General features: G+C 48.4%; 1 protein-coding gene across 6 annotated transcripts in view; it reads left to right on the top strand.

Moving 5' to 3' along the window:
• Positions 1-25,138, top strand: part of UBR4 (ubiquitin protein ligase E3 component n-recognin 4) — an 85,382-nt gene that overhangs the window by 44,686 nt on the left and 15,558 nt on the right. For all 6 annotated transcript variants that reach the window (XM_079326368.1, XM_079326367.1, XM_079326366.1 and 3 more), the window contains 29 exons: positions 445-654; positions 1,281-1,430; positions 2,064-2,291; positions 2,372-2,450; positions 3,057-3,299; positions 4,198-4,366; positions 4,864-5,008; positions 5,663-5,748; positions 6,202-6,289; positions 7,047-7,240; positions 8,288-8,527; positions 10,856-10,994; positions 11,450-11,575; positions 11,748-11,876; positions 14,064-14,407; positions 15,101-15,191; positions 15,546-15,630; positions 15,763-15,890; positions 16,604-16,733; positions 17,211-17,368; positions 17,781-17,890; positions 18,419-18,560; positions 19,220-19,301; positions 20,204-20,377; positions 20,795-20,916; positions 21,709-21,906; positions 22,037-22,117; positions 24,295-24,382; positions 24,767-24,894. In XM_079326368.1, the coding sequence (XP_079182494.1) occupies positions 445-654; positions 1,281-1,430; positions 2,064-2,291; positions 2,372-2,450; positions 3,057-3,299; positions 4,198-4,366; positions 4,864-5,008; positions 5,663-5,748; positions 6,202-6,289; positions 7,047-7,240; positions 8,288-8,527; positions 10,856-10,994; positions 11,450-11,575; positions 11,748-11,876; positions 14,064-14,407; positions 15,101-15,191; positions 15,546-15,630; positions 15,763-15,890; positions 16,604-16,733; positions 17,211-17,368; positions 17,781-17,890; positions 18,419-18,560; positions 19,220-19,301; positions 20,204-20,377; positions 20,795-20,916; positions 21,709-21,906; positions 22,037-22,117; positions 24,295-24,382; positions 24,767-24,894 (4,287 nt within the window). The remainder of the gene's footprint in view (positions 1-444; positions 655-1,280; positions 1,431-2,063; positions 2,292-2,371; positions 2,451-3,056; positions 3,300-4,197; positions 4,367-4,863; positions 5,009-5,662; positions 5,749-6,201; positions 6,290-7,046; positions 7,241-8,287; positions 8,528-10,855; positions 10,995-11,449; positions 11,576-11,747; positions 11,877-14,063; positions 14,408-15,100; positions 15,192-15,545; positions 15,631-15,762; positions 15,891-16,603; positions 16,734-17,210; positions 17,369-17,780; positions 17,891-18,418; positions 18,561-19,219; positions 19,302-20,203; positions 20,378-20,794; positions 20,917-21,708; positions 21,907-22,036; positions 22,118-24,294; positions 24,383-24,766; positions 24,895-25,138) is intronic.

Genomic DNA, 25,138 nt, shown 5'->3' with positions numbered 1-25,138 from the left:
AGAGGCAGCTGCAACAGGGACTCTTTCTCTACCAGGATTCACACCCAGCTGGCCAAATCCCAGATAAACAAATAGAAATCCCAACTTTAAAAAATGTGAAAAAAAAAAAAAGGAAGGGAAAAAAGCCCTAGTCGTTTAATCCACAGCAGAGTGGCCTCTGGCACATGTGTCGAGGGGAGATTAGACTTAAGAGGAGATTTTATTTGTTTTCCTTTACTAAGCACTTGTTCAAAAGAGTCTCTGTAAATATTTGAGTTGCTTTTCATAAACACAAAAAAACCCAAAAAAACCCCAACCTCAAACAAACCCCAAACTTAAAAGCTGCCTGCAAAGTTTCATTCAAACCTGCTATCTTTGCCCATGCTGTCAGCAGGTGCTCAGGGCTGCCCCTGCTCTCCACACTCCCAGGTGTGTTCCTGATCCAGCTCCTTCCCTCTGTTCCAGGCTTCCTCCCTGATCTCCAGTGCCACAGCAGCTGCCCTGCTGAGCTCTGGTGCTGTTGATTACTGTCTGCACGTGCTCAAGTCCCTGCTGGAGTACTGGAAGAGCCAGCAGAATGATGAGGAGCCTGTGGCCACCAGCCAGCTGCTGAAGCCTCACACCACCTCCTCTCCCCCCGACATGAGCCCCTTCTTCCTCCGCCAGTATGTGAAGGTGAGTGCAGAGCCTGCACACAGCTGGGAAAACAGCCCTGCACAAGGAGTTTGCCCTTCAAAAAGCAGCCAGAATCCATCTTCTAGCACAAAGTTCCAAGTGGGAGTGCTCTGGGTTCTCACAGGGCAGCCCAGCTCACCATCCTTTGGTGCACTCCTAACCCAGGAGCTGTGTGGAGCTGCTGCCACTGTTCCTGGAGGGAGTTGTTAATCATCCTGAAGGGAAGCTGCTCCAGCCTATGACTCCCTGTGCTTGGCAGGCAGAATTCCTGAACTTAGTGTGCCAAGGAAGTGGAAGGGTGGATGGGAATTTCCACAGTAATTCCCAGTGTGATGCCTTTATGCCATGGTTTGGTGTTTGTATAGGTGCAGTGCAAAAAGCTGGTTGAATGTAAGAATGTCTCCTAAGCTGAAAGCTCCTGAGTTGAACTGCTTTACTCCAGACTAGCTTAGTGCATCTTCACAGCTGCCATCCAGTTTAAGGCCTTGTGCAGGTTTTTATTCATCATTTGGGCTGCAAAGGGGCAGAAATCCCTTGTTCTTAAAATATCAGCAAAAGCACCCTGTCATTCATGGTGACACCACACTGGCTGTGCTCAGAGCCTGAGGGATTTCTCTTGCTGCCAGGGTCATGCTGCAGATGTTTTTGAGGCCTACACTCAGCTCCTGACAGAGATGGTGCTGCGCCTGCCCTACCAGATCAAGAAGATTGCAGACACAAACTCCCGCATCCCCCCACCCATCTTCGATCACTCCTGGTTCTACTTTTTGTCTGAGGTAAGCAGGAACATGATACACCTGCAGATTTCCACAAGAAAACTCCAGTAGTGATTTCTTTCATGGGAGAGATGAGCTTTTGCAGAGCTGATCTCAGCTCCATCTTGTATTTTTAATCCTCTTGTAAGAAGGTGAGCTCTTGGCTTTGTGTGTTGCTGTTGAACAGGGATCTGTAGGAAAATATACATGAAATTGAGGTTGCTATTATTTCTTGGAATTAAGTGGCTGCTGCCACAAAGCTTAGAGAGAAAACCTACTGTGAGATGGAAAAATGTATCAGCGTGCTCAGCTGTTGGTACTTGGGTCTTAAAAAAGAAATCAGGAAGATATTTAGAGTTTGTCTTCTCAGTTTGCTTCCTACTTTACAGAACAAGTTATCTTACATTTACACAAGCCTGAGTTAGGGTTTCTAAATTAGCCTTGGTTAGGTGTTTATTTGAGGTTGGAGATGACAAGGAATGGTTTCCAGTAAGTGCTGCAGTGTTGCTGTGCAGTGTTGCTGTGCAATGTTTCTTCTGCCTGGCACTTAAAGCTGGGTGAACACATTTCCCATCAGTTTGTTTTTGGAAGAAAAGTTTCCTTTTAGCTGGCCTGTGTCCCTGTGAGCTGACAGTGGCTGCCCTGTCCCTGCAGTACCTGATGATCCAGCAGACGCCGTTCGTGCGCCGGCAGGTGCGCAAGCTGCTGCTGTTCATCTGCGGCTCCAAGGACAAGTACCGGCAGCTGCGCGACCTGCACACGCTCGACTCGCACGTCAGGGGCATCAAGAAGCTGCTGGAGGAGCAGGGCATCTTCCTCAGGGCCAGTGTGGTGACTGCCAGCTCGGGCTCTGCCCTGCAGTATGACACCCTCATCTCCCTGGTAAGGGATGGGCAGGCACAGGGCCTTGGAGTGCCAGCAGTGCTGGTGTGCTCTTTGACCCCGTCCCTTTGTGCCTGCAGATGGAGCATTTAAAGGCTTGTGCAGAGATTGCCACGCAGAGAACGGTGAACTGGCAGAAATTCTGCATCAAGGATGACTGTGAGTTCTGTCTCTGCAGGGTTTGGGGGAGCAGTGGTGTTGAGGTTGGGATCTTGGATGGGGAAGCTCAGCAGAGAAGGGGAAACACAGCTGAGGGTTTTGATAGGACTGAACTGCTTCCAGTACTAATTATCCCAGTGCCCTAATTGCATTTGCTCCTTGGCTAAAGAGCAAAATATGATGTAATGGATAACTTAGAGGAACAGGAGATCTGTGTTCTCTTGCTTGTGCTGCCGTTGTCCCAGAGAGTCACTTGGGATGAGCCACTGTAGCTGGTGTACCCCAGTGCTGGGCTTCTGTGCTGCAGGGACAGGACAGTTCTGGGAGTTTGGTCCTTGTGTACAAAGGCTTTTGCTTTAAGTTGGGTGGGTTTTTAATTCAGGCTTTAGTGGCATGGAGCTGGTTTAGTCAGGGCAGGTGTAGGTTGGATATCAGGAAAGGTTCTTCCCTCAGAGGGTGCTGGCAGAGCCCCAGGAGTGTTTGGACAGGGTGGGATTGTTGGGGTATCTGTGCAGGGCCAGGGTTGGATTCAATCCCTGTGGGCCTTTTCCAGCTCAGGATATTCCATGATTGTGTCATTCAAACATTTTCTCCTTCCCTCCACAGCGGTTCTCTATTTCCTGCTCCAAGTCAGCTTCCTGGTAGATGAAGGAGTATCCCCAGTTCTCCTGCAGCTGCTGTCTTGTGCTCTGTGTGGCAGCAAAGTGCTGTCTGTGGCTTCATCCTCTGGAGCTTCGAGCACCTCTTCCACCTCTGCTCCTGCAGCATCAGGCTCTGGGCAGGCAGCAGCACAGAGCAAATCCTCCACCAAAAAGAGCAAGAAGGAGGAAAAGGAGAAGGAGAGAGAGGGTGAGGGACAGCTGGGCCTTGTCCTGTGATTTTAGGGAGCAGTTCTGCTCCTCACAGCCTCTCTTACTCTGTTTAGAAAGAAATGGATGATAAATCCCAGATAAATCTGTTGGGAAAGGGTCATGGCTCGTGGCAAGGGCAGCCAGAGCCACTATCAGGAGAGAGAAACAGTTTTCCTATGTGTAGATGGGACTAAGGTGAAGCAGTGTGTCCTAAGAGTTGGGCTGAAATCATGTGCTGGGGACATCCCAAACCACTGTGTTCATTGCTTTGAGTGGGTTTGAAGTTCTCTAATGGTGTTACCTAATCTAGTGATGAAGCAGCTTCCACTTAACTTGCCTGTCCTGGGTTGTAGGAGGCTGAAATGCTCATGAGGATTAAAACAAATCCTGGGGATGCACACCCAGTTAGCTCTGCTCTGCAGTGATTGTGTTCAGACTTGTTTCCTCTGGCTGCCTTGGAAGCTCTGCTGGAGCCAGGGCTGCTGCTTAATGAATATCCACAGTCCTGGGAAAGTAATTAAGCTTCCCTATAAAAGTCATGGGCATAAATTCTCTCTTGGCTTTTCTTCAAGGAGCCGCTTTGGCTTTCACCATCAGATGGTTCCCTGTGAGTCTTTTCATTGCCTCATGGTCAATCCTTTTCTTTTTATCAGGATGTGTAGCACATTTCTCACGTCCTCACTGGCAAGTTTTCCTGCAGTTTTTTTTCCTGTTGGTCAGGAGATATAAAAAAATCTAACTGGGTTATATTTTGGGAAAAGACATGACTGTTAAACTTTCTTGTTCCCTGAAACATGATAATTTGTCCCCATTATCCTGACTCTTTGGAACAGCAGAGTGGCTTGTTTGTGGGGTGCTGCATTTATCTTGTCCCTAAGCTCTCCCTGTGTCCCTAGGTGAGGGTTCAGGCAGTCAGGAGGACCAGCTGTGTACAGCCCTGGTGAACCAGCTGAACAAGTTTGCTGACAAGGAGACCCTCATCCAGTTCCTGCGCTGCTTCCTGCTGGAGTCCAACTCCTCCTCAGTGAGGTGGCAGGCCCACTGCCTGGCCCTGCACATCTACAGGTGAGCCTGGGGCTGGGCCACTGCCACAGCCTCTCTGGAGGATGCTGCCCCCCCTGGAATTGCCCTCACTGGTTTGCAGTTACTGGTCTGGAAGTGGAAGTTGTGACTTAGCCATGATCAATCTCAGTTGCCATCTGCAAGGAGCATTTCATTTCTGTCTGCAAAGTCTGACTCCTGTCATGACCAGGAGCAGCTTTGTGGGCAAAGTTTCTGAGTTTCTGAGGCAGGTCCAGACTCACACTGTGAAAAGTTGGGAGTTGTGTGGGGAAAGGGGCACTTTAGGGGCTGGACTCCTTCAGAGCTCTGTTCAGTTGTTGCAGAACAGCTGCTTTTCTTTTGGAGTGCTGGAGAACAGCTGGATTCAAGGGATGCTGGGATTTAGCTCTGTGAACTCTGCAAGATAGTTTCCCAGTTTGGTGGACTGGAGCTCACGTTCTCCTTCTGCACAAGATCTGTGCCATCTTCAGGACCCTGATTGTGTGTAATCCTCTCAACAGGAACTCCAACAAGTCCCAGCAGGAGTTACTGCTGGATCTCATGTGGTCCATCTGGCCAGAACTCCCAGCCTATGGGAGAAAGGCTGCCCAGTTTGTAGATCTCCTGGGATACTTCTCCCTGAAAACACAGCAGACTGAGAAAAAGGTACAGTGACATTCCAGAAGGGAGGTACAGCATCCCAGGTGCTCATTTATAATACAGCTGGAACAGATTTTCTGTCAGAAGAGCTTCTGGTGGAAATTTTTTGTGTTCTAGAACTTTAATGTAAAAGAAAGCAGGATCCTTAAAAATTTTGGAAGTCTGGAATTCTGTTTTACTGTTTCAGGGGTGAAATTGTGCTGATGAGTTTTTTATTTATTGAGAAAAATACTTCATGCCCACTGGAGGCTTTTGTGGATCTGGCAGTCCAGTTTATAGATTTTTGATGGTGCAACTCCTAGAAATCTTTTCTAGCCATCATTCTTGAACAAAAGAAGTGGTGGCCTCTTCTAGGGGATCTGTGGGATTGAGAAAGAATAATTTAGACCCATTGATACTTGCATGAGTATGTTTGAAGAATGGGAATACAAATGCAAATCTTGGCAGGCATTTGCAGGGATTGACTGACAAACAACACTTACTGTGTAAATCTCAGATTTTAGGATCAATTACAGTCCTGGGTAAGGATTTAAACACATAAATTCTTGTGAGTGTGGTGTGTGCCTCTTCCTGGGGACCTGGAGCACCACAAGAGGAGGGGTGTTTGTGTAGCAATAAAAGCATTGTTTTGAAGACTCTCTTCTCCTGATTGTGTTTCAGCTGAAGGAATATTCCCAAAAGGCCGTGGAGATCCTCCGGACTCAAAACCACATTCTCACCAACCACCCCAACTCCAACATTTACAAGTGAGTCACTTCTGCCTTTGATCCATGTCTCTGAAGGGCTTTCCAGCTGAGCTCCATCCCTGGGGTGTACCCAGCTCTGCTGGTGGGGATGGGCCTGGGAGAGCAGCAGAATTCTTTCTGCCACATGCAGACCTGACACTGAGCCCTACCAGCAGAGCTTGGCTTGAGCTCTTCTGCTTGCACTGTCAGTAAATGTTATAAAACCTTAGGCCCAGCTGGAGAATAGAAATTTGTGGTTTTAAGTGTTGTGTTCTTGGTCCCACCTCAGTCATTGATAATTAAGATAAAAGTGCAGCTTATTTAAAAGCTGTTATTTCCAGTGTGATTTGTATTGTAACAGTTCTATTTTACATTGGAAAAAATTGGGAAAATTAAAGTGATTCTGGTTGAATGGCCTGGGTTTAAAGCAGCAAATGCCCAGGTCCATGTGTCAGGGTTGTTCCCTCATTCCAGCACATTGTCTGGGCTCGTGGAATTTGATGGCTACTACCTGGAGAGTGATCCTTGCCTTGTCTGCAACAACCCTGAGGTGCCCTTCTGTGTAAGTAACCCTGCAATCACAGTCATGGAATATCCTGAGGTGGAAAGGGCCCACAGGGATCAAATCCAAGCCCTGGCTCTGCACAGGACATCCCACCAGTCCCACCCTGGGCATCCCTGGGAGTGGTGTCCAAATGCTGCTGGATCTGTGGCAGCCTCAGGGCTGTGTCCATTCCCTGGGGAGCCTGGGCAGTGCCCAGCACCCTCTGGGGAAGAGCCTTTCCTGGTGTCTGCCTGACCCTGCCCTGGCACCAGCAGCAACTGCTGTTACTAAATCCTTTCCAGTGGTGGGGATCCCAACCCATTACAGTTGTGGTGTTCTCTGTCCCTGAGGTTTTGGGATGCCCTCAGTCAGGCAGTGTGCCCCTGATTTGTCTCCCCATACATCAGGGATCCAAACCATTAAGCTGTGGTTTTCTCTGTCCCTGAGGTTTTGGGGTGCTCTCAGTCAGGCAGTGTGTCCCTGGTTTGTCTCCCCAGTACATCAGGGATCCCAAACCATGACAGGTGTGGTTTCCCCTGAGGTTTTGGGATGCCCCCAGTCAGGCAGTGTGCCCCTGGTTTGTCTCCCCAGTACATCAGGGATCCCAAACCATGACAGGTGTGGTTTCCCCTGAGGTTTTGGGATGCCCCCAGTCAGGCAGTGTGTCCCTGGTTTCTCCCCAGTACATCAGGGATCCCAAACCATGACAGGTGTGGTTTCCCCTGAGGTTTTGGGGTGCCCCCAGTCAGGCAGTGTGCCCCTGGTTTCTCCCCAGTACATCAAGCTCTCGTCCATCAAAGTGGACACGCGCTACACGACCACGCAGCAGGTGGTGAAGCTCATTGGCAGCCACACCATCAGCAAGGTGACAGTGAAGATTGGAGACCTGAAAAGAACCAAGATGGTGCGAACCATCAACCTCTACTACAACAACAGGACCGTGCAGGCCATCGTGGAGCTGAAGAACAAGTATGTCCATCAAGTTTCCTTTACAATCTCTGAACTTGATTTGTTCTCTTGGCTTCTTGTTTAACCCCAAGGTTCTTCCTTATTACTCATCACTCTCAGCCCATATTGGGTGGGATTGTTCTGTATCTACTATAATTGTTGAAACAAAGATCCAGATTTTCTTTGAAGCTTGAAAAAAATCTGTAAAATTAGTGGATTCCAACTTTTCTAGGCTCGCTTTTAAGCACCTGATTTAATTGTGTGGGAACCAGTAGTAATACTGAGAGCACTTCATGGCTAGTTTGACTCCAAAAGGGATTTGGACTTTGCAGCATGTCCAGGAATGCTGAAAGTATTAACATTGTTTGTTTGAAGCCATAGAGTAGAATTAAAATTAGAAGTTGGATGGTCTCACTCTGAGCTCTGCTTTACCTACCAGAAATGGCTCCTTTTCAACACACTGCTCAGTCTGGAGCCAGTCCTGCTTATGTGCTTCCCCTTCTTACTTCTTGAGATGTTCTCACCAGAATCAGATCTCTCTGGCTTAGGGATTAATCTGTGCCCGCCGCTTATTGCTTATTTGAAGTCTTAATCCTCTGTGACATCACAAGTGGCTGCTGTGGAGAGGATTATGATGTCACAAAGAGAGGATTCTGACTTCAGGTTGAGAATAAGCAGTGGGAGCAGATGAGATCTTTAAGAAATAAATATCCTGTTTTCATGCAAATGTCCTTACTAATAAAAAAATGGAGGTGAAAATCCCTAGAAAATGTCTGTAGAATTAAAGTTTTTCCATGAGGCATCAACAGCTCTTTAATCCCAAACAGTCTCTCTCTATGAAGAGGATAAAGGCTTAAAATGTATTTCTGGCTACATATCATGTCAATACAGAAGCTAAGGAAACGAATCCTAGGACTGCTCTCCATTCATCCCAGTTAAAGGAGATTTGGAGCCGAGACAGTCGCATTTGGCTTCTCCTCACCCGTGGGCGGGGAGGGAACTTCCCTCTGGAGAACCTTCCTTTCCATTCCTTTCCATTCCTGTCCTTCCCTTCCTGCCCCTGCCCAGGCCGGCGCGCTGGCACAAGGCCAAGAAGGTGCAGCTGACGCCGGGGCAGACGGAGGTGAAGATCGACCTGCCCCTGCCCATCGTGGCCTCCAACCTGATGATCGAGTTCGCCGACTTCTACGAGAACTACCAGGCGTCCACAGAGACCCTGCAGTGCCCGCGCTGCAGCGCCTCGGTGCCCGCCAACCCCGGCGTGTGCGGCAACTGCGGCGAGAACGTCTACCAGTGCCACAAGTGCAGGTATTGCCAGTGCCACCAGAGTCACTGTGTGTGTCCCCAGAGTCACTGTGTGTGTCCCCAGAGTCACTGTGTGTGTCCCCAGAGTCACTGTGTCAGTGTGTGTCAGTGTATGTCTGTGTCGCTCGGTGCCCGCCAACCCTGGCGTGTGCAGCAACTGCGGCGAGAACGTCTACCAGTGCCACAAGTGCAGGTATTGCCAGTGCCACCAGAGTCACTGTGTGTGTCCCCAGAATGTCTACCAGTGCCACAAGTGCAGGTATTGCCAGTGCCACCAGAGTCATTGTGTGTCCCCAGAGTCACTGTGTGTGTCCCCACAGTCACTGTGTGTGTCCCCAGTGTCACTGTGTGTGTCCCCAGAGTCACTGTGTCAGTGTCAGTGTGTATCAGTGTGTGTCAGTGTCACTCGGTGCCCGCCAACCCCGGCGTGTGCAGCAACTGCAGTGAGAATGTCCAGCAGTGCCACGAGTGCAGGTCACAGTGTCACTGTGTGTCACCAGAGTCACTGTGTGTCCCCCCAGAGTCACTGTGTGTGTCCCCAGTGTCACTGTGTCAGTGTCACTCGGTGCCTGCCAACCCTGGTGTGTGCAGCAACTGCAGTGAGAATGTCCAGCAGTGCCACAAGTGCAGGTCACAGTGTCACTGTGTGTCACCAGTGTCACTGTGTGTGTCCCCAGAATGTCTACCAGTGCCACAAGTGCAGGTATTGCCAGTGTCACTGTGTGTCAGCAGTGTCACTGTGTGTGTCCCCAGAATGTCTACCAGTGCCACAAGTGCAGGTCAGGAGTATCACTGTGTGTGTCCCTAGAGTCCCCACAATGTCTGCCAGTGCCACAATGCAGGTCATTGTGTCCCCAATGTCCCCAGTGTCACTGTGTGTGTCCCCAGTGTCCCCAGAGCGTACAGCAGTGCCACAAATGCAGGTGTGTGTGTCCCCAGTGCATCTACAGTGCCACAAGTGAAGGTCAGGGTATGTGTCCCCAGAGTCACTGTGTGCATACCCAGAATGTCTGCCAGTGCCACAAGTGCAGGTCTGTTCATGTCACTGTGTGTGTTCCCACTGTTCTGTCCCCAGAACATCTACCAGTGCCTCAAATACAGGTGTGTGTGTGTGTCCCCAGTGTCTCCAGAGTGTGTAGCAGTGCCATAAGAGCAGGTCTGTGGGTGTCACTGTGTGTCCCTAGAACATGCACCAGGGTCAGTGTGTGTCCCCAGGGTGTGCAGCAGTACCACAAGTGCAGGTGTGTGTGTGTGTCCCCAGGGTGTCACTGAGTGTCCCCACAACATGTAGCAGTGTCACTGTGTGTCCCCAGTGCATGCAGCAGTGCCACAAGTGCAGGTGTGTGTGTCCCAGAGCCCTCCTGGGTGCCCCACACCCCCTGCCATGCAAATCCCCCATTCTGGTTAATACAAGCACACAATCAAATTAGTGGGGAAGTATAAAACAGGCTTACAGGGATTTAATGTAATGCAGCCTAACAAAGGGAGCCTGGGAGCACAGTTCTCAGCCAGCTGAAGTTTCACATCAAGCCCTGGAAGTTCACAGCACAGAATTCCCTGGAGCAGGTTATTTTTGGCCTGCCTGGGCTGGAGGCTGGAGTTCAGCTGGGGGATTGCAGGGCTTCCCCCAGGATCCCTGGCTGGGGCTGGACACACAGTTCTATTCATGGCTTTTGTTGTGCTGCCTCATTCAGAGCAGGCTCAGGGGTAATTTACTGTGTGCTATTCACACTTCCACTACAGCCTTAGAAATCCTTCTCTTTTGTCACTTTTGTCTCCTTATCTGATATCTCTTTCCCCTATTGTTGTCCCATGTTCCTCTCTAATTCCCATGGGATACGAGGTATTTAGCAGGCTCTTTCCTAGTGATTGCTGATATGTGGAAAGGTTTCCACATTCCTTCTGAGGTTCTGGGAGCTGTAAATCAGTTGTGTTTGCTACCCTGGTCTGCAGTGGGGATAAGAAGTGCTGCAGTCAGTCCCACTGCAAAGCCCAGACCCTACAAACCAGAACAGCTCCTTTATCTGTGTTCTCCTGAAGGACACAGTGCTCCAGCCTGGCTTTCTACTGGGAATTACTGTCATTAAAGTAGAATTGTTAGGAGCAACTTCTGTTTCTGCTTTTTCCAGCCAGAATGTGGCAGTGCTGTAAGGACTTTCTTTGTTGCCTGGTCTGTAGGTTTTGATTCTCAAGTATTTCCCTTCCCCAGGGCAGTCTGGTCACCGAGACGTTTTAAGAGTCACCCACCTCGTTTACCTGAGTCCCTTCAGGTTGTTTCATTGTCTCAGTTGCCTTGAGCTGCAGGTTTTGAGCTGCTGCCTTGCCTTTCAGGTCCATCAATTATGATGAGAAGGATCCCTTCCTGTGCAATGCCTGTGGTTTCTGTAAATACGCCCGCTTCGACTTCATGCTCTACGCCAAGCCCTGCTGCGCCGTGGATCCCATCGAGAACGAGGAGGATCGCAAGAAGGTGAGGCTGGCAGCAGGGCAGGAGGAGGTCATGGAGCTCTGGGCCACTGTGGGCACAGCAGGTCCATCCCCTGTCAGAATCAGTGCTCCTTCAAAGCTCCTCACTGATACATTCTGGGTTTGTGTCCTGCTCCACCAGACAAAGACATCATTCAGTGCATCTCTTATGAACTGGCTGCATCTCTTTGCCTTGCTGTAGAATGGGGATGGATTTCAGTTGTTCTGTTTGCTTCCCATCTCACCCTGCTGATGAAGAGCCCTCTGCACTGTGTCCTGTCCCAGAGGATCAGTGTGCACAGTGCAGTGTCACAGGGTGTGCTTCTCAGGGCAGAACCAGCCTGCAGGGCCAGCATTTAGTGATTCCCCCTCCTCCCCAAAGAAAGGCAGAGGAGAAGACTTGGAGCTTACTGGTTGTAGTTCTGAATATGAAATCAGAGTTTCCTTTTCCCTTTGCAGGCAGTGACCAACATCAACACTCTGCTGGACAAGGCTGACAGGGTGTATCACCAGCTGATGGGACACCGGCCACAGCTGGAGAACCTCCTGTGCAAAGTAAACGAGGCAGCCCCTGAAAAGCCCCAGGTGAGGCTTTTGGTAAATTAAGGAGGGCCAGGTGGGGCTTGCACAGACTCCAGGCTGGGACACACTGGCCTTGGCTCTGCCCAAGGCTGCCCTTGCCTCAGGTGCTGCTCTGCAGTTGGTATTTTTGTTGGAGCCTCCATTTGGGGCTGCTCTTTGCTTTCCCCTGTTGCAGGATGAGTCAGGCAGCAGTGGAGGGATCAGTTCTACCTCAGCCAGTGTGAACAGGTACATCCTGCAGTTAGCCCAGGAGTACTGTGGGGACTGCAAGAACTCCTTTGATGAACTCTCAAAAATCATCCAGGTACGACTTGCTTTGGTTTGGATTTGGGTCAGGTGTTCATTATTATTAATGATACATTAACAACAGGTGGACTGTGATATGTGACCTCTGTTTTCAGGGAAATAATAATTTCTAAATACTGTGTGTTAATTACTAAAATTTCAGCTAGCTTGTGAAACTGGTTTTCTCAGCAGCTACATCATGAAGAGCAGGAGACTGAACAGATGGTTAATTAAAGAGAATTGAATTTTTGCATGTATCCAAGTGTTTGAAAACACACCAGTCTAAAATATGACCTACAGAAGTGTTTTATAAATTAAATATATTTATTTGTGTTCAACAAGTCACACAAACACTGGTGTGTGAAAACCTGCTACATCATGACTGTCCTTTTGGCTGTCATATTTAAGCATATTAAAGATACTTAGATGTTCCTATAAAGAATAAATTACTCTGACTTATTCTGCCAGTATTAATATTAATTAATACTATGGATTTGTCACATTTCCAGTGTTACATTTCATGTAGTGTAAACAGCAGGGAGGATAACTGGGAGCTAGACTGATAACTCCTCATGGATTTCCCAAGTCTGCTGTTGGAATTGTCAGGAAAATTAATCCACAAACAACAGCTTTATGTCCAAAAAGGAGACAGAGGATTCCTTGTACTTTATTCAAATGAAGGGAGAGGTCATGGGACATTCCCCTGGGATCTCTCCAGTTTTTGGAGAATGGAGCCTCCTTTTTATCCTAATTTCCCATCCACATTTCCCTCTCTTTCCCCATGGGCTGAGGTACTTGAGAGGCACAGACTTCCCAGAACACCTGATGCCTAAGATTCCCCTCTAATATATAACCATACCTTTTAATTTTTAATTCTTATGGAATTCATAGTTTTTCCCCATTGCATCTTTCATCTTCCAATATCCAATTTCATTTATCAGTGAACCTGCAGTTTGTTTGTAAAGGCAAATGTCTTTTTCCATTCATCAATCAGTGGAATCCATCCCATAATTTCTTTCACCTCTCAGTGCTGGTTTTATCTACCAGCAGACCCACAGCTTGTTTGTAAAGACAAATCCCTCATTCCTCCCAATATGAATGGGGAGTGAGGGATGGGGACTCCAGACTGGCTCTTTAAGTGCTGTTATAACTACTGACATTACCATATTCATGATTTTCCAATCACAAAAAGTTACTGTGTTACAGTTTAAGCTAGAAATTGTTTTTCAGTTTTCTCACAGTGGTAATTTTTGAGATCTTTCTTTCTACTTCCAACACTGGCCTGTAAAAGTCTTTTTGCTTGGTAAAAACATCTTTGGTTTGAGGTGAATTTATCCTTTGCCCAGATCATAAAAATCCCTTCCAGCTGACTTCCTCTTTGCCTTCTAGTTATCCAGTAAGATTGGTTCAGCTATTTTCTTCTGTATCAAAACTTGCTATCATTTCTATTCTTTCTTCAGCTCCTACATTCAAAGATCTTTCTGTTATACATACATACTGTCATACATATACATATATACATATATATACATATATATACCTATACCTGTCACATATACTTGTATATGTATATATATATGTATATATACATACCTTCCTGCCAGTACATACACATATATCTGTGAGACCTTCCTGTCAAATCCTTATTTTTTCCAACATTGAAGGATTTCAAGTTTGGAAACACTTGGTTAAAAGCATTTCTGCACAAGATACACAGCAGAAATAACCCGTGGGTGGGACTGGTGTGGTGTGCTGGCTCACAGTGCTGCTGTGTGTTGCAGAAGGTGTTTGTATGGGTGACCCATGGGTGGGACTGGTGTTTGCTGGCTCACAGTGCTGCTGTGTGTTGCAGAAGGTGTTTGTATGGGTGACCCATGGGTGGGACTGGTGTTTGCTGGCTCACAGTGCTGCTGTGTGTTGCAGAAGGTGTTTCTATGGGTGACCCATGGGTGGGACTGGTGTTTGCTGGCTCACAGTGCTGCTGTGTGTTGCAGAAGGTGTTTGTATGGGTGACCCATGGGTGGGACTGGTGTTTGCTGGCTCACAGTGCTGCTGTGTGTTGCAGAAGGTGTTTGTATGGGTGGCCCATGGGTAGGACTGGTGTTTGCTGGCTCACAGTGCTGCTGTGTGTTGCAGAAGGTGTTTGTAGGGTGACCCATGGGTAGGACTGGTGTTTGCTGGCTCACAGTGCTGCTGTGTGTTGCAGAAGGTGTTTGCCTCTCGGAAGGAGCTGCTGGAGTACGACCTGCAGCAGCGCGAGGCGGCCACCAAGTCGTCGCGGAGCTCGGCGCTGCCCACGTTCACGGCCAGCCAGTACCGGGCGCTGTCGGTGCTGGGCTGCGGCCACACCTCCTCCACCAAGTGCTACGGCTGCGCCTCGGCCGTCACCGAGCACTGCATCACCCTGCTCAGGGCTCTGGCCACCAACGGTGCCATCCGGCACATCCTGGTGGCCCAGGGGCTCATCCGCGAGCTCTTCGACTACAACCTGCGGCGCGGCGCCGCCGCCATGCGCGAGGAGGTGCGGCAGCTCATGTGCCTCCTGACCAGGTGAGCCTGCTCTGGCCTCCATTCCAGCTTCTCTGTTCTCACCTCTTTGTAACCCTGCAGTTCTGCAGTTAGAGCTCTAAACCCCACACACAGTGTCAGTGCTGCTCTCCCAGTTTGGTCACACACAGCAATTCCTCTCTGGGCTGGGAATCAAGGACCCCTCACTGCCTCAGGCCCCCAGAAATGGAAACTAAAGGGAGTTTTGGGGGCAGCAAACTTGGGGTAAATGACTTCATTATCTGAAGCTGTAATTGGAGGATTAACCCGTAGTCTGCCAATGGACCAAACTTATAAAAATATGAAAACCTGTGACCCGTGGTCCATTTTTGGGTCTAGCCCCTGGAGAGCTTCATCTCCCCAAAATGTACCTGAAGGCCCTTCAATAAATACAAGTGCTTTTTATTCCCTTAGTTTTGTCTGGCCTGTGTTGTTAGGTAGCCCCAAAAGGGATCAGGAAAGCTCCCTCAGGAATGGGGAGCCTCAAAGGGGGAGTTACCTTAGAATTACAAAGTGGTCTGGGTTGGAAAGGACCTCAGAAGTTGCCCAGTCCCACCCCTGCCATAGGTCATACACCAGCAAAGTGTAACCTTCAACTCCCTGTGCATTTGTTTCCAGCTGAGCTGAAATCCCAGGAGCTTTTGGCATTTAGTACAAGCAGATCATAACAGTGTTATCTTTTTCTCTTGGAATCAGGGACAATCCAGAGGCCACACAGCAAATGAATGACTTAATTATTGGGAAGGTTTCTGCAGCTCTGAAGGGACACTGGGCAAATCCAGACTTGGTAAGACCCAGTGTTGTCTTTTTTCTTTGTTCTGCCCCTCTCTGCTGCTGGTGTATTCTAATCATTGCGTCTTCTCCCTTATGATCTGTTTGTGAGAAAAAATTGAATCTCAATAGGAAATGACATAAATGTCAGAGTACAGCACAAAATTTTGTGTTCAGCTACATGCTGAAGCTTCCTCAGGCAGTTCCCTGCCTTGGCCTTGCTTGTACCTCTCCAGCAGGTTACCACTCACCCCAAGTGTGCATGGGATTAAATTAACTTTGATGCATGTGTTTTGAACACATGGATGTGTTAAGATGAGAAGGCAGAGGGAGTGGGGCAGCCCCAGGAGCTGAACACTGTGTGTTGCAGGCCAGCAGCCTGCAGTATGAGATGCTGCTGCTGACAGACTCCATCTCCAAGGAGGACAGCTGCTGGGAGCTGCGCCTGCGCTGCGGTGAGTCCTGAGTGCACTCCCTGCTCTGCACACATACAGGGCTTCCACCTCTAAACCCATCCTGAGTGCTGCCCAGAGCTGGGTCCTGGCTGCAGCTCTCACAGGATGATGAGCATCCCTGTCTGCTTTCAGCTCTCAGCCTCTTCCTCATGGCAGTGAACATCAAGACTCCCGTGGTTGTTGAGAACATCACCCTCATGTGCCTGCGCATCCTCCAGAAGCTCATCAAGCCACCTGCTCCAACCAGCAAGAAAAACAAGGTACAGCCTTAGAGGCTGAGCAAAACATTGAGAATTTGCTGATGGAAGTCTGGCACACTGATCTCAGTGAGGAACTAGTTTGTGAGGAAGCCAGACTTGCTTTTCCTGGTCACTGTTCTAGGGAAGCACAAGCCCTGTGACTCTGGTCTTTACACACTGCAAATTACAGGTTACTACTTCCTATTTTTCACTGGGTTTTGGTGACTTTGACCACAACTGTTCAGGGTTTGCTCTTTTTCCCTCAGATCTGAGGCATGGGAAAGAACAAATTCAGAGCCACAGCTTGGTTATTTTTGGCAGGCTTTTGGTGCTCTTAGCAGCTTTGTAGAATTGGGTACTTAAATTTGATAGGATCAAGTACTTGTGACTCAGATTTTTAAATACAGAGCTACAGTTCTCATTAGAATATATTGATTGACCACTATTGATTTTATTTTAGGATTAGATTTGCAGGAGAAAAGGAGTTTTTCTGCTTTGATCTGCCTGTCTGATAATCACAGATGGATATCAGAGATGGGTTTGGTGATATTTCAGTAAGAACTGGAATATCTCTCTTAGATCACCATTAACAGGCACCCTGTATTACCCTGCTTCTGTCCCAGAGCTGCATTTGCCTCTTCATGGCCCAGCCCCAGTGATTCACTCTCAGGAGTTGCTCTTTGGGAGCAGACTGTGGCTTTCTGAAGAATTACAGAGCTTTTTTAATTTGTTAGGATGTGCCCATGGACGCTCTCACCACTGTGAAGCCATACAGCAATGAAATCCATGCACAGGCTCAGCTGTGGCTCAAGAGGGACCCCAAAGCATCCTATGAAGCTTGGAAGAAGTGCCTCCCTGCCAGAGGTAACCCCTGTGCCTGTGACCTGGTGCAGTTCTGTGCAGGAATATGTGTATCCCAGGTGTAATAAGGATGTGCTTCTATGGGGTTGTGTTGGCTGCTGCCCCATGGCATCTGGTACCATCCTCACATTTAATCCTTAGAGTTGTAGCACTGACTTTTCCAGGTTGTGTGCCTCAAACCCTAAACAGAAAATACTCTGTGCCCAAAGAGAATCAGGGGACTGTAAAAAATGAAACTAGTTTCATATTTGAATTGACACCAGCCAGCTGGAAAGCTGATGGAATTCCTTGAGAGAGGCTCTGGAATTTTCATGAGGCTTGGAATTGAGATAGCTCCACACAAGAGTGAAAATGGCAGCAAGGAGATGGGAAGCACTCAGCTTCCCAGCTGAGTTTGGCAAGTTCCAGTAAGAAAACTCCTCTAGCAGTTTGCAGTTCATGGCTGCTGACAGTTCTCTTGGGCTCTGCTCAATATTGCAGGTGCAGATGCCAATGGGAAAACTCCCAGCAAAGCTGAGCTTCACCAGCTTTACTTGTCAGAAAAATACATCTGGAAGTGGAAGCAGTTCATGAGTCGCCGTGGGAAGAGAACTTGTCCTCTGGATCTCAAGCTGGGACACAACAATTGGCTGCGACAGGTAGAGGTGGGGAGGGCCCTGGGGCAGGCTGCAGTCACAGAGTGGCTGTCTGGGGAGGCTGGCACTCTGCCTCCCTCACAAGGCAGCTTTGCAGCTGTGTTCCCTTAGAAATGCTGCATCAAATGTTTATCTGGGAGTCTGTGGGTTCTTAAACTCTGAACCTTTGATTGCCATGGTGCTCCTGCATCAAAGCTTTGTTCTGTGTGTGGGGACTAGCAGGTCACCCACATCATGCACTCTTTAAACACTTGGGTGCTGAGCAGAGCAGGAATTGTCACAAACCAGGTGCTGGGAGAACAAGAAAATGCTGCCACCAGCTCACCCAACAGCCCTGATGCTGTCCCTTCCTGTGAGCTGGCACAAGTTCATCTGTGCCCATGGTCTGACCTGCCTTTTCCTGCCCCTGCCCCAGGTGCTGTTCACTCCTGCCACCCAGGCTGCCAGGCAGGCTGCCTGCACCATTGTGGAGGCCCTGGCCACCATCCCCAGCAGGAAGCAGCAGGTCCTTGATCTCCTCACCAGGTATTCCTGTGCTGCCACATCTGGCAGCTCCAATTCCCATCACAATCTCCCTCTTCTTGCAGCTTTTCTCACACCTCTGCCTTGTATACCTGCAGTTCAGGGATCTTTTTGAGCTTTTTTTTTTTATTTTTTTAATTTCATTAGCTGGGAGGGTATAGGTTTAGGAATTGGGGTTTGCTGGCTGGCAATGAGCTCTTGCAGTCTGTACTTTTTCCAGAAGTAGGGATCAGCTGTCCAGCTGTGTGGCCAACATTTCTCCTGCCTCTTCAACAGCAGGATGATAGAGTGAGCTCACTTCCAGCTGCTGTGACATATAACTTACCCCAGTTCATGCAGATTGCACAGTCAACTCCTTTTTGGGACAAATACTGATTAATCCAGCAAGTAATGAATATTAGTGATATTGTTAGTAAGGACAACCTGGAGGATGGATTTCTGGAGGCTTTTTCTTCCTTTCCAGAGTATCCTTAAGCAGGAATGCCTTTTGTTGCTGTGAAGGGGTTGTCAGGTTGTGTTTCTCTTTCACAGCTACCTGGATGAGCTGAGCATTGCTGGTGAGTGTGCTGCTGAGTACCTGGCCCTGTATCAGAAACTCATCAAACCTGCCCACTGGAAGGTCTACCTGGCAGCCAGAGGGGTTCTGCCCTACATTGGCAGCCTCATCACTAAGGTATGGATTTGTGTGCAGGAAATGACCTGTTGGCTTGGCTTTCTTTTTCCCTTTGAAATTCCATCTCTTTGTTCAGTGCCCTGTTGCTGACCCTGCCAGGGTTAAGTTCACACTTCAGTGCTGTTTCCTCTGAACAGAGGGGGGTTTTAGCTCCAGTGCTGAATTCCTCAGCACTTTAATTAACTCTGCTCTGGGATTGTAGATATTGCTGCACTGCCTTGGCAGCAGGTCAGAGCTGGAAGCTGCTGTGCAGCTGCCAGGCTGGACTCTGAGAGCCATTAGGGACAGGGAAGGATCAGGTGTGCTGCCATTGCTGGAGAAATGGGAATTACAGCACACTGAGTTTGCAGTGTCAGAGATTTCCTGTGGGGATCCCTGCTGCACTCCACAGAGGCAGGTGACACTCTCCACATCAGTGGTGGCTGGGAGTGCTCCTGGAGGGCCACTAGAGCCAGGCAGTGGTAGCAGGAAGGTGCAGGGATAGAATGAGGGGAATATTTGTGTCAGTTTTCCTCCCCTTTCCCCTTCCCTCCCTGCTGTTGTGCTTTCTCTGTGCCTGTCTCAGTGGCTGTGCTGAGTTCTTTGCACCCTGTGTTAGACACTCCAATCATTTCTGGCCTTGCAGGGTCTTGGCCTAACAGGCTGTTAATTATTTTCAGGAAATAGCTCGTTTGCTGGCCCTGGAGGAGGCAACCCTCAGCACGGATTTGCAGCAGGGATATGCCCTGAAGAGCCTCACAGGTATTGAGTGGACCTGCAGCAGGGTTTGACTGGGGTGATCATTGTTCTCTAACAGCCTGTGGCAGGATTTCAGAGAGATCTCATTCAGTCCTGTTGCCATTGTCAGCACTGGATTTTTGCCATCGATTTAGCACTTAATCTCTAAATGGATTTTTCCATATTTTTTTGTGGTCAGTAAGAGTTTTTAGCTGAACTGTGGTAACACACCAGGCAAGCTTCATCATTTCACTTTATTACATGGTACAATCCCTGGCACCACTGTAAGCACTGCTTTATTCCTGCCTGTTGTTCCTACCTCCTTATTCTCTGGGATCTTTTTTTTCATCTTCTAGGGTGTATACCCTTTTACAGAATTTTGTTGGAAATGGAAATACCTCATTAACTAGGTCATTGTTTTTTGTATCCTCTTTCACATTCTTCAGCCATTAGTGGGTGAATCCATAAAGCCTGGCTTCTTGCAAGAAGCAGCATGTTGATCAGTGTGTCATGGGAAAGAATCCTTGTGTTTGCTGATTCTTTACTTTCTTGTAGGAGTGACCAGTTTGTGATGTCACTGATAAGTCATTTCACATCATCAGGGGTATTAGAAGTATTACAAGAGGAACACTCATCTGCTTTTGGAATAGCTTGTGACAGAAAAATGCCAAAGAGTGCAGAATTTTGTATCAAGCATGCAGGAAACTCCTTAGGCCCTTTCCTCATTCCCAAACTAGTTTTCATATGTTACAATTGACAAACCAGGCCAAGGCTTTCACCTCCAGCCACTCAGCTCACAGAAGTGAGCTTTGAACCACAGACCAATGGGAGCTGGGAGCCATTTTTATGATACTGTGCCCTATTTGCTGCTGTGAAATTTAGAAGTGAAATTCTCTGTCACCTCCTGAATCTCTGTGTCTTTCCAGGTCTCCTCTCTTCCTTTGTGGAGGTGGAGTCCATCAAAAGGCACTTCAAGAGCCGGCTGGTGGGCACGGTGCTCAATGGGTACCTGTGCCTGAGGAAGCTGGTGGTGCAGAGGACAAAGCTGATTGATGAGACCCAGGACATGCTGCTGGAAATGCTGGAGGACATGACAACAGGTAAAACCACCTCTGGTCCATAAATCCAGCCTTGGGATCAACCAAGATGGAAAAGCAGAACATCCATACTCAGAACTTTTCTAAATGATTGCTGTCAGCAAGGGGGGTTATGGCTTCCAGTATTTTCTGTTGGCACAGAACAGTTGAATAGTGTTCCTAGTCACCCCTTATCTTCCAGGAATCTCAGCCTCCTCATTTTTATGGGGCTGTTTTACTGCAGCTCAGCCATGCAGAAGCTTTCCTAGTAACCCTACAAATAAAAACCTTCCATCTTTCACAGAGTGGATTCGCAAAAGAACAGAACACCAAAGTGGGGGGCTGGGCTGAGTGCAGAAGGATTTACTGCATGTGCTGAGTTAAAGTGGAATCTATAAAAGTGCCTCCAGTGTCCATTTTACAGCTTCCTTTCCTTGGCAGGCACAGAGTCAGAGACCAAGGCGTTCATGGCCGTGTGCATCGAGACTGCCAAGCGCTACAGCCTCGACGACTACAGGACCCCTGTGTTCATCTTTGAGAGGCTCTGCAGCATCATCTACCCTGTGAGTGGGGAGGCACACTGCCTCAGCAGGGCCCTGCACTGCTTTGGGAAGGGACTTAAAGATTGTCCAGTCCCCCCTCTGCCATGGCAGCCACTACCTCAGGGTGCTCCGAGCCCTTGGACAATCCAGGGGCAGCCACAGCTTCTCTGGGCACCCTGTGCCAGGGCCTCACCACCCTCACAGAGAATAATTTCTTCCTAGTATCTGACCTAACTTTCCCCTCTTTCAGTCTGACCCATTCCCCCTTGTCCTGTCACTCCAGTTCATGATGAACAGTCCCTCTCTGGCTTTCCTTCAGACCATGGAAGGGCTCTGAGGTCTCCACACAATCCTCCTCTCCAGCTGAGCATTCCCAACTTTCCACAAGGCAGAGTCCTCTGAGCACCTCCATGGCCTCCTCTGCACTTGCTCCAGCAGTTTCATGTCCTTTTTTTTTGTTGAGGGTCACCAGAACTATGTTCATTGCTCCTGGTGGGGTCTCCTGATAGAGGAGGAGAATCACCATCAATCACTTCTAGCAGATCTGGTTCCTTTTTCCTAGGAACAGCATTGTCTGCAGTCATGATTCACCTTTAGCTAGTGTAGACATGTTTCCCATTTGGGGGGAGCACTGTTCAAGTTCCCTGAGGAATTTGGTCACTGAATAATCCTGGCCATCCTCTGAGTGTGGCCTGCAGAGCAGATGCACCAGTGGGGAAAGGACTGAAGGTTTAGGAACATTCTCCCATAGAAATGCAGCAATAGGAGCGTGGTTAGGGAATAACTTACTCTGTCTCTGCTGCTGCTCTTTAGGAGGAGAATGAAGTCACTGAGTTCTTTGTCACTCTGGAGAAGGATCCCCAGCAGGAAGATTTCCTGCAGGGCAGGATGCCAGGGAATCCCTACAGCAGTAATGAGCCTGGCATTGGGCCTCTCATGAGGGACATCAAGAACAAGATCTGCCAGGACTGTGACCTGGTGGCTCTGCTGGAGGATGACAGTGGCATGGAGGTGAGAATTTCTTCACGTGGAGATTTCTTGTACAGACCTGTGGGATGCTGGGTTTGGGCAGCTGGTGGTTGCTGGGGTGGTGATGTAACAACCCAAGCTTGTTGTTGACTTGTTCTTCTCTCCCTTTCAGCTTTTGGTGAACAACAAGATCATCAGTCTGGATCTGCCTGTGGCTGAGGTCTACAAGAAGGTGTGGTGTCCCACAAACGAGGTGTGTGCTACCTTTGTACAAGTTAAAAGCACAGAGCACCCATCCTTCACATCAACAAAAGAAAAAAAAAAAGGGGGAAAATCTAAATCACACGAGTCAGGATTTATTTCCTGGCATATAATTTATTGGGTGTAACTGCTCAGCACCTTCTGGTGCTCTGTTAGGACAGATTGTGCAGTGAGTGATTGCAGAGCAGTGCCCCAGGTGAGCTGTGTCCTGTGTCTCATGTGACTCTTCCTGAGGAGCAGCCTTGCCTGTGTTCCCCTGGGGAGATCTGAACCTTGTCACTGCCTTTCAGATCACATTTCACACTCCATCTGCACACAAAAACTTCATGTGTGTGTGCACACAGGGACACCAGATTGCTCCATCAGTCTGTGCTTCGGGGATGAACCCAAATTATTTATGCACAGAGCATCCAATAATGGTTCTCCATATTTGCACTTCTGCTGTCATATTTTTCATCAGGATCTCAAGCACTTGGCAGATTCATCCTTTTTTTTGCTTTTCATAATATGTATTGTGTGTTTTTCACATGAAGGAATTGACTCGACAGTCTTAAGGCTCCAGTTCACTGTGTCATACTAAGCTTGTTCCAGAGGTGGATGTGGTCCAGAACAAGCTCTTCTCTTCTTTCCTTGTAGCCACTAAAATAAACTCCCACTGAGACCATTAGGCTCAAGCTTACCCACTACAAATATGTTTTTAGAGGCACTCGAGATCATAAAACAAGTTTGATTTGCCCAGCAATTCTTGGTCATCCCTCATTTCCTCCTGGCCTCAAATCACCTTTGAAACCTCAGTTTCCTGAAACCATTTATGGGAAGAGTTCAAACAAAGAGCCAATTAGCAGTGAATGATAAAATGGGTCTCCTTAAGCTTTATTTCAGTAACAAAGCCTTCAGTGTAAAATCAAGCCCAAACCTTGTGACAGTGATAATTTTTTAGCAAGGTACCAACTTGGAAAGGGAGGTGAGATGCTGGTGTTCATCTGTGAGTTCTGATTTGAATTCTGGTCGAGTCACTGGTGCAAATGATGCTGGTGCTGGGAGCAGGCAGGAGCTGTTCCCGTGGGATGCTGGGCTGGAGCTGTCGTGCAGCTCTGCTGCTGAAAGGCAGAGTTTGCTCAGCATTCCTGTGGATGAACAGCTTTCATCTGTCTTCCTTTGTGAGCACTCCTGGAGCTGCAGCTCGTTCCCTGGGAGCGACAGGCGCACAAGAAACGCCACCTCAGGCCCCTTTTTGTTCCCCTTGTCTCTCAGTGGCTTTTTTTGTTCATCTGCCGTTTTACCAGGGCCCCTGTGGTGTTAATTGCTGGTCGCCAGCATGGCCTTTGAGCAGATCTTCCCCCCGGGGCTTTCCCTCTGCTTATGTATTTGCTGTGACATTAAGCACTGCTTATTCCACATTAGGCTTAGCACGATCCCTGACAGGTTTTCTCTTGCAAGGTCTCCTGCTCCCAAATCTGGGATTTTTCTTTTCTGCTTTTTATTCAGACCTATGGATTAAAAATGGAAAGTTTCATGATATGCTGTCAGTATTTCCAGCTGGAAATGCATCTGGAAAACTGTCCCTTTCTCAGGGTAACAGCACAGCTTTTTGGCTGTATCATTCCAGTGATGTACTGCTTTACTGAAAGCTCATTAAATTGCCTTTCACTCCTCTTCCATTTGCCATCACTGCAGATTTTATCTGTTTGAAAGCTTTCATCCAATTAGCCTGTCCTGCTTCATTTCCTGGGCCATGCCTGTTCCCTGTATTTCCCAGGTATACTGTGCCATACCCTCAGAGAAGAGGTTGCCATGGAAAGCAGGTGTTCCTCTGCACATGAACCCATTTTCCTTGGCTGCATCTTTCACTGCTGCTAAAGGAAACCTGGAGGAGATGGAAGGGAGGAGGAGACTGTTTATTACCAGTCTGTCAATTGGCAATGCCAGGGAAAGCTGGGCAGACCAAGGGATGAGTTGCTGATGTTTTTGCAGGTGTCTCTACTGTTGTTTTTAATTTATCTCAAGAAGGGGAGAACAAGGGAGTGAAAGATTTCCCTGTGTTACCATGCTCAGGTGAAACAGCACGAGGGAGAGCTGGGGCTGGAGTGTCTGTAAACACTGAAAGCAGAATCAGGCTTGTGTACAAGTGCCCAGAGACAGAATGAGTAAAAAGCTCTGCTCTTGCAGGGGGAGCCCATGAGGATCATTTACCGCATGCGGGGGTTACTGGGAGATGCAACGGAGGAATTCATCGAGTCCCTGGACTCCACCACTGGTAATGCATTTGTCTGCTGAAAGCTGGGATTGGATTTGAAATCTGAGGTTTGCTGCAGAGCAATGACATTATTATCCTCACAGCAGTGAGCTTAAAGTTGATTGACGTTGCTTTTGCTGCATTTACCTGCCTCACCTCGAGTGAAGGAGGATTTTAAGAGGGCTTTAAAGCTGTGCTTCAAATATGAGCACTTGCTTGGCACAGGGACCATTCTGCCCAGCCCTTCTTCATATTCCTGATCTTAATTCTTTTTGAATTCAGTACAACTGAAGTGACTTGACTTGTTGGTAAATGTGTGCTGCTCTGCTCTCCTTGTCTGCTCCCACTGCACAAGCATGTCCCGCTGTGGCTGCCCCTGTCTCACCACCCATGTCTGTCCTGCAGATGAGGAGGAGGATGAGGAGGAAGTGTACAAGATGGCAGGGGTGATGGCCCCGTGTGGAGGCCTGGAGTGCATGCTCAACAGACTGACTGGCATCAAGGACTTCAAACAGGGCCGGCACCTCTTGACTGTGAGTCTCTCTTTGGTTGTGGGGTCAAGAGTTATGAGGTGGAAAATTCCACAGACATCCCTGAGGTTTAGGCAGTCTCCCTTGAGCTGGAGTAGTTCTTTCACTCTCCTGTTCCTCTTGGTTAACAATTTCTTGCAAAATTTCAAATGTGTAGAACCTGAGTTGGTAAGACTAAATCCTGTCTTGCTGGAGGGATTGTTTTCTGCCTTGACCTTACCTGAAAACGAAAGCTGTGCGAAGATTT

This window comes from Erithacus rubecula (assembly GCF_903797595.1).
Source record: "Erithacus rubecula genome assembly, chromosome: 24".
In the NCBI taxonomy this organism is placed as follows: Eukaryota; Metazoa; Chordata; class Aves; order Passeriformes; family Muscicapidae; genus Erithacus; species Erithacus rubecula.
The sequence above is the reverse complement of the archived record's forward strand: the minus strand, read 5'-3'. Positions and strand labels throughout refer to the sequence as shown.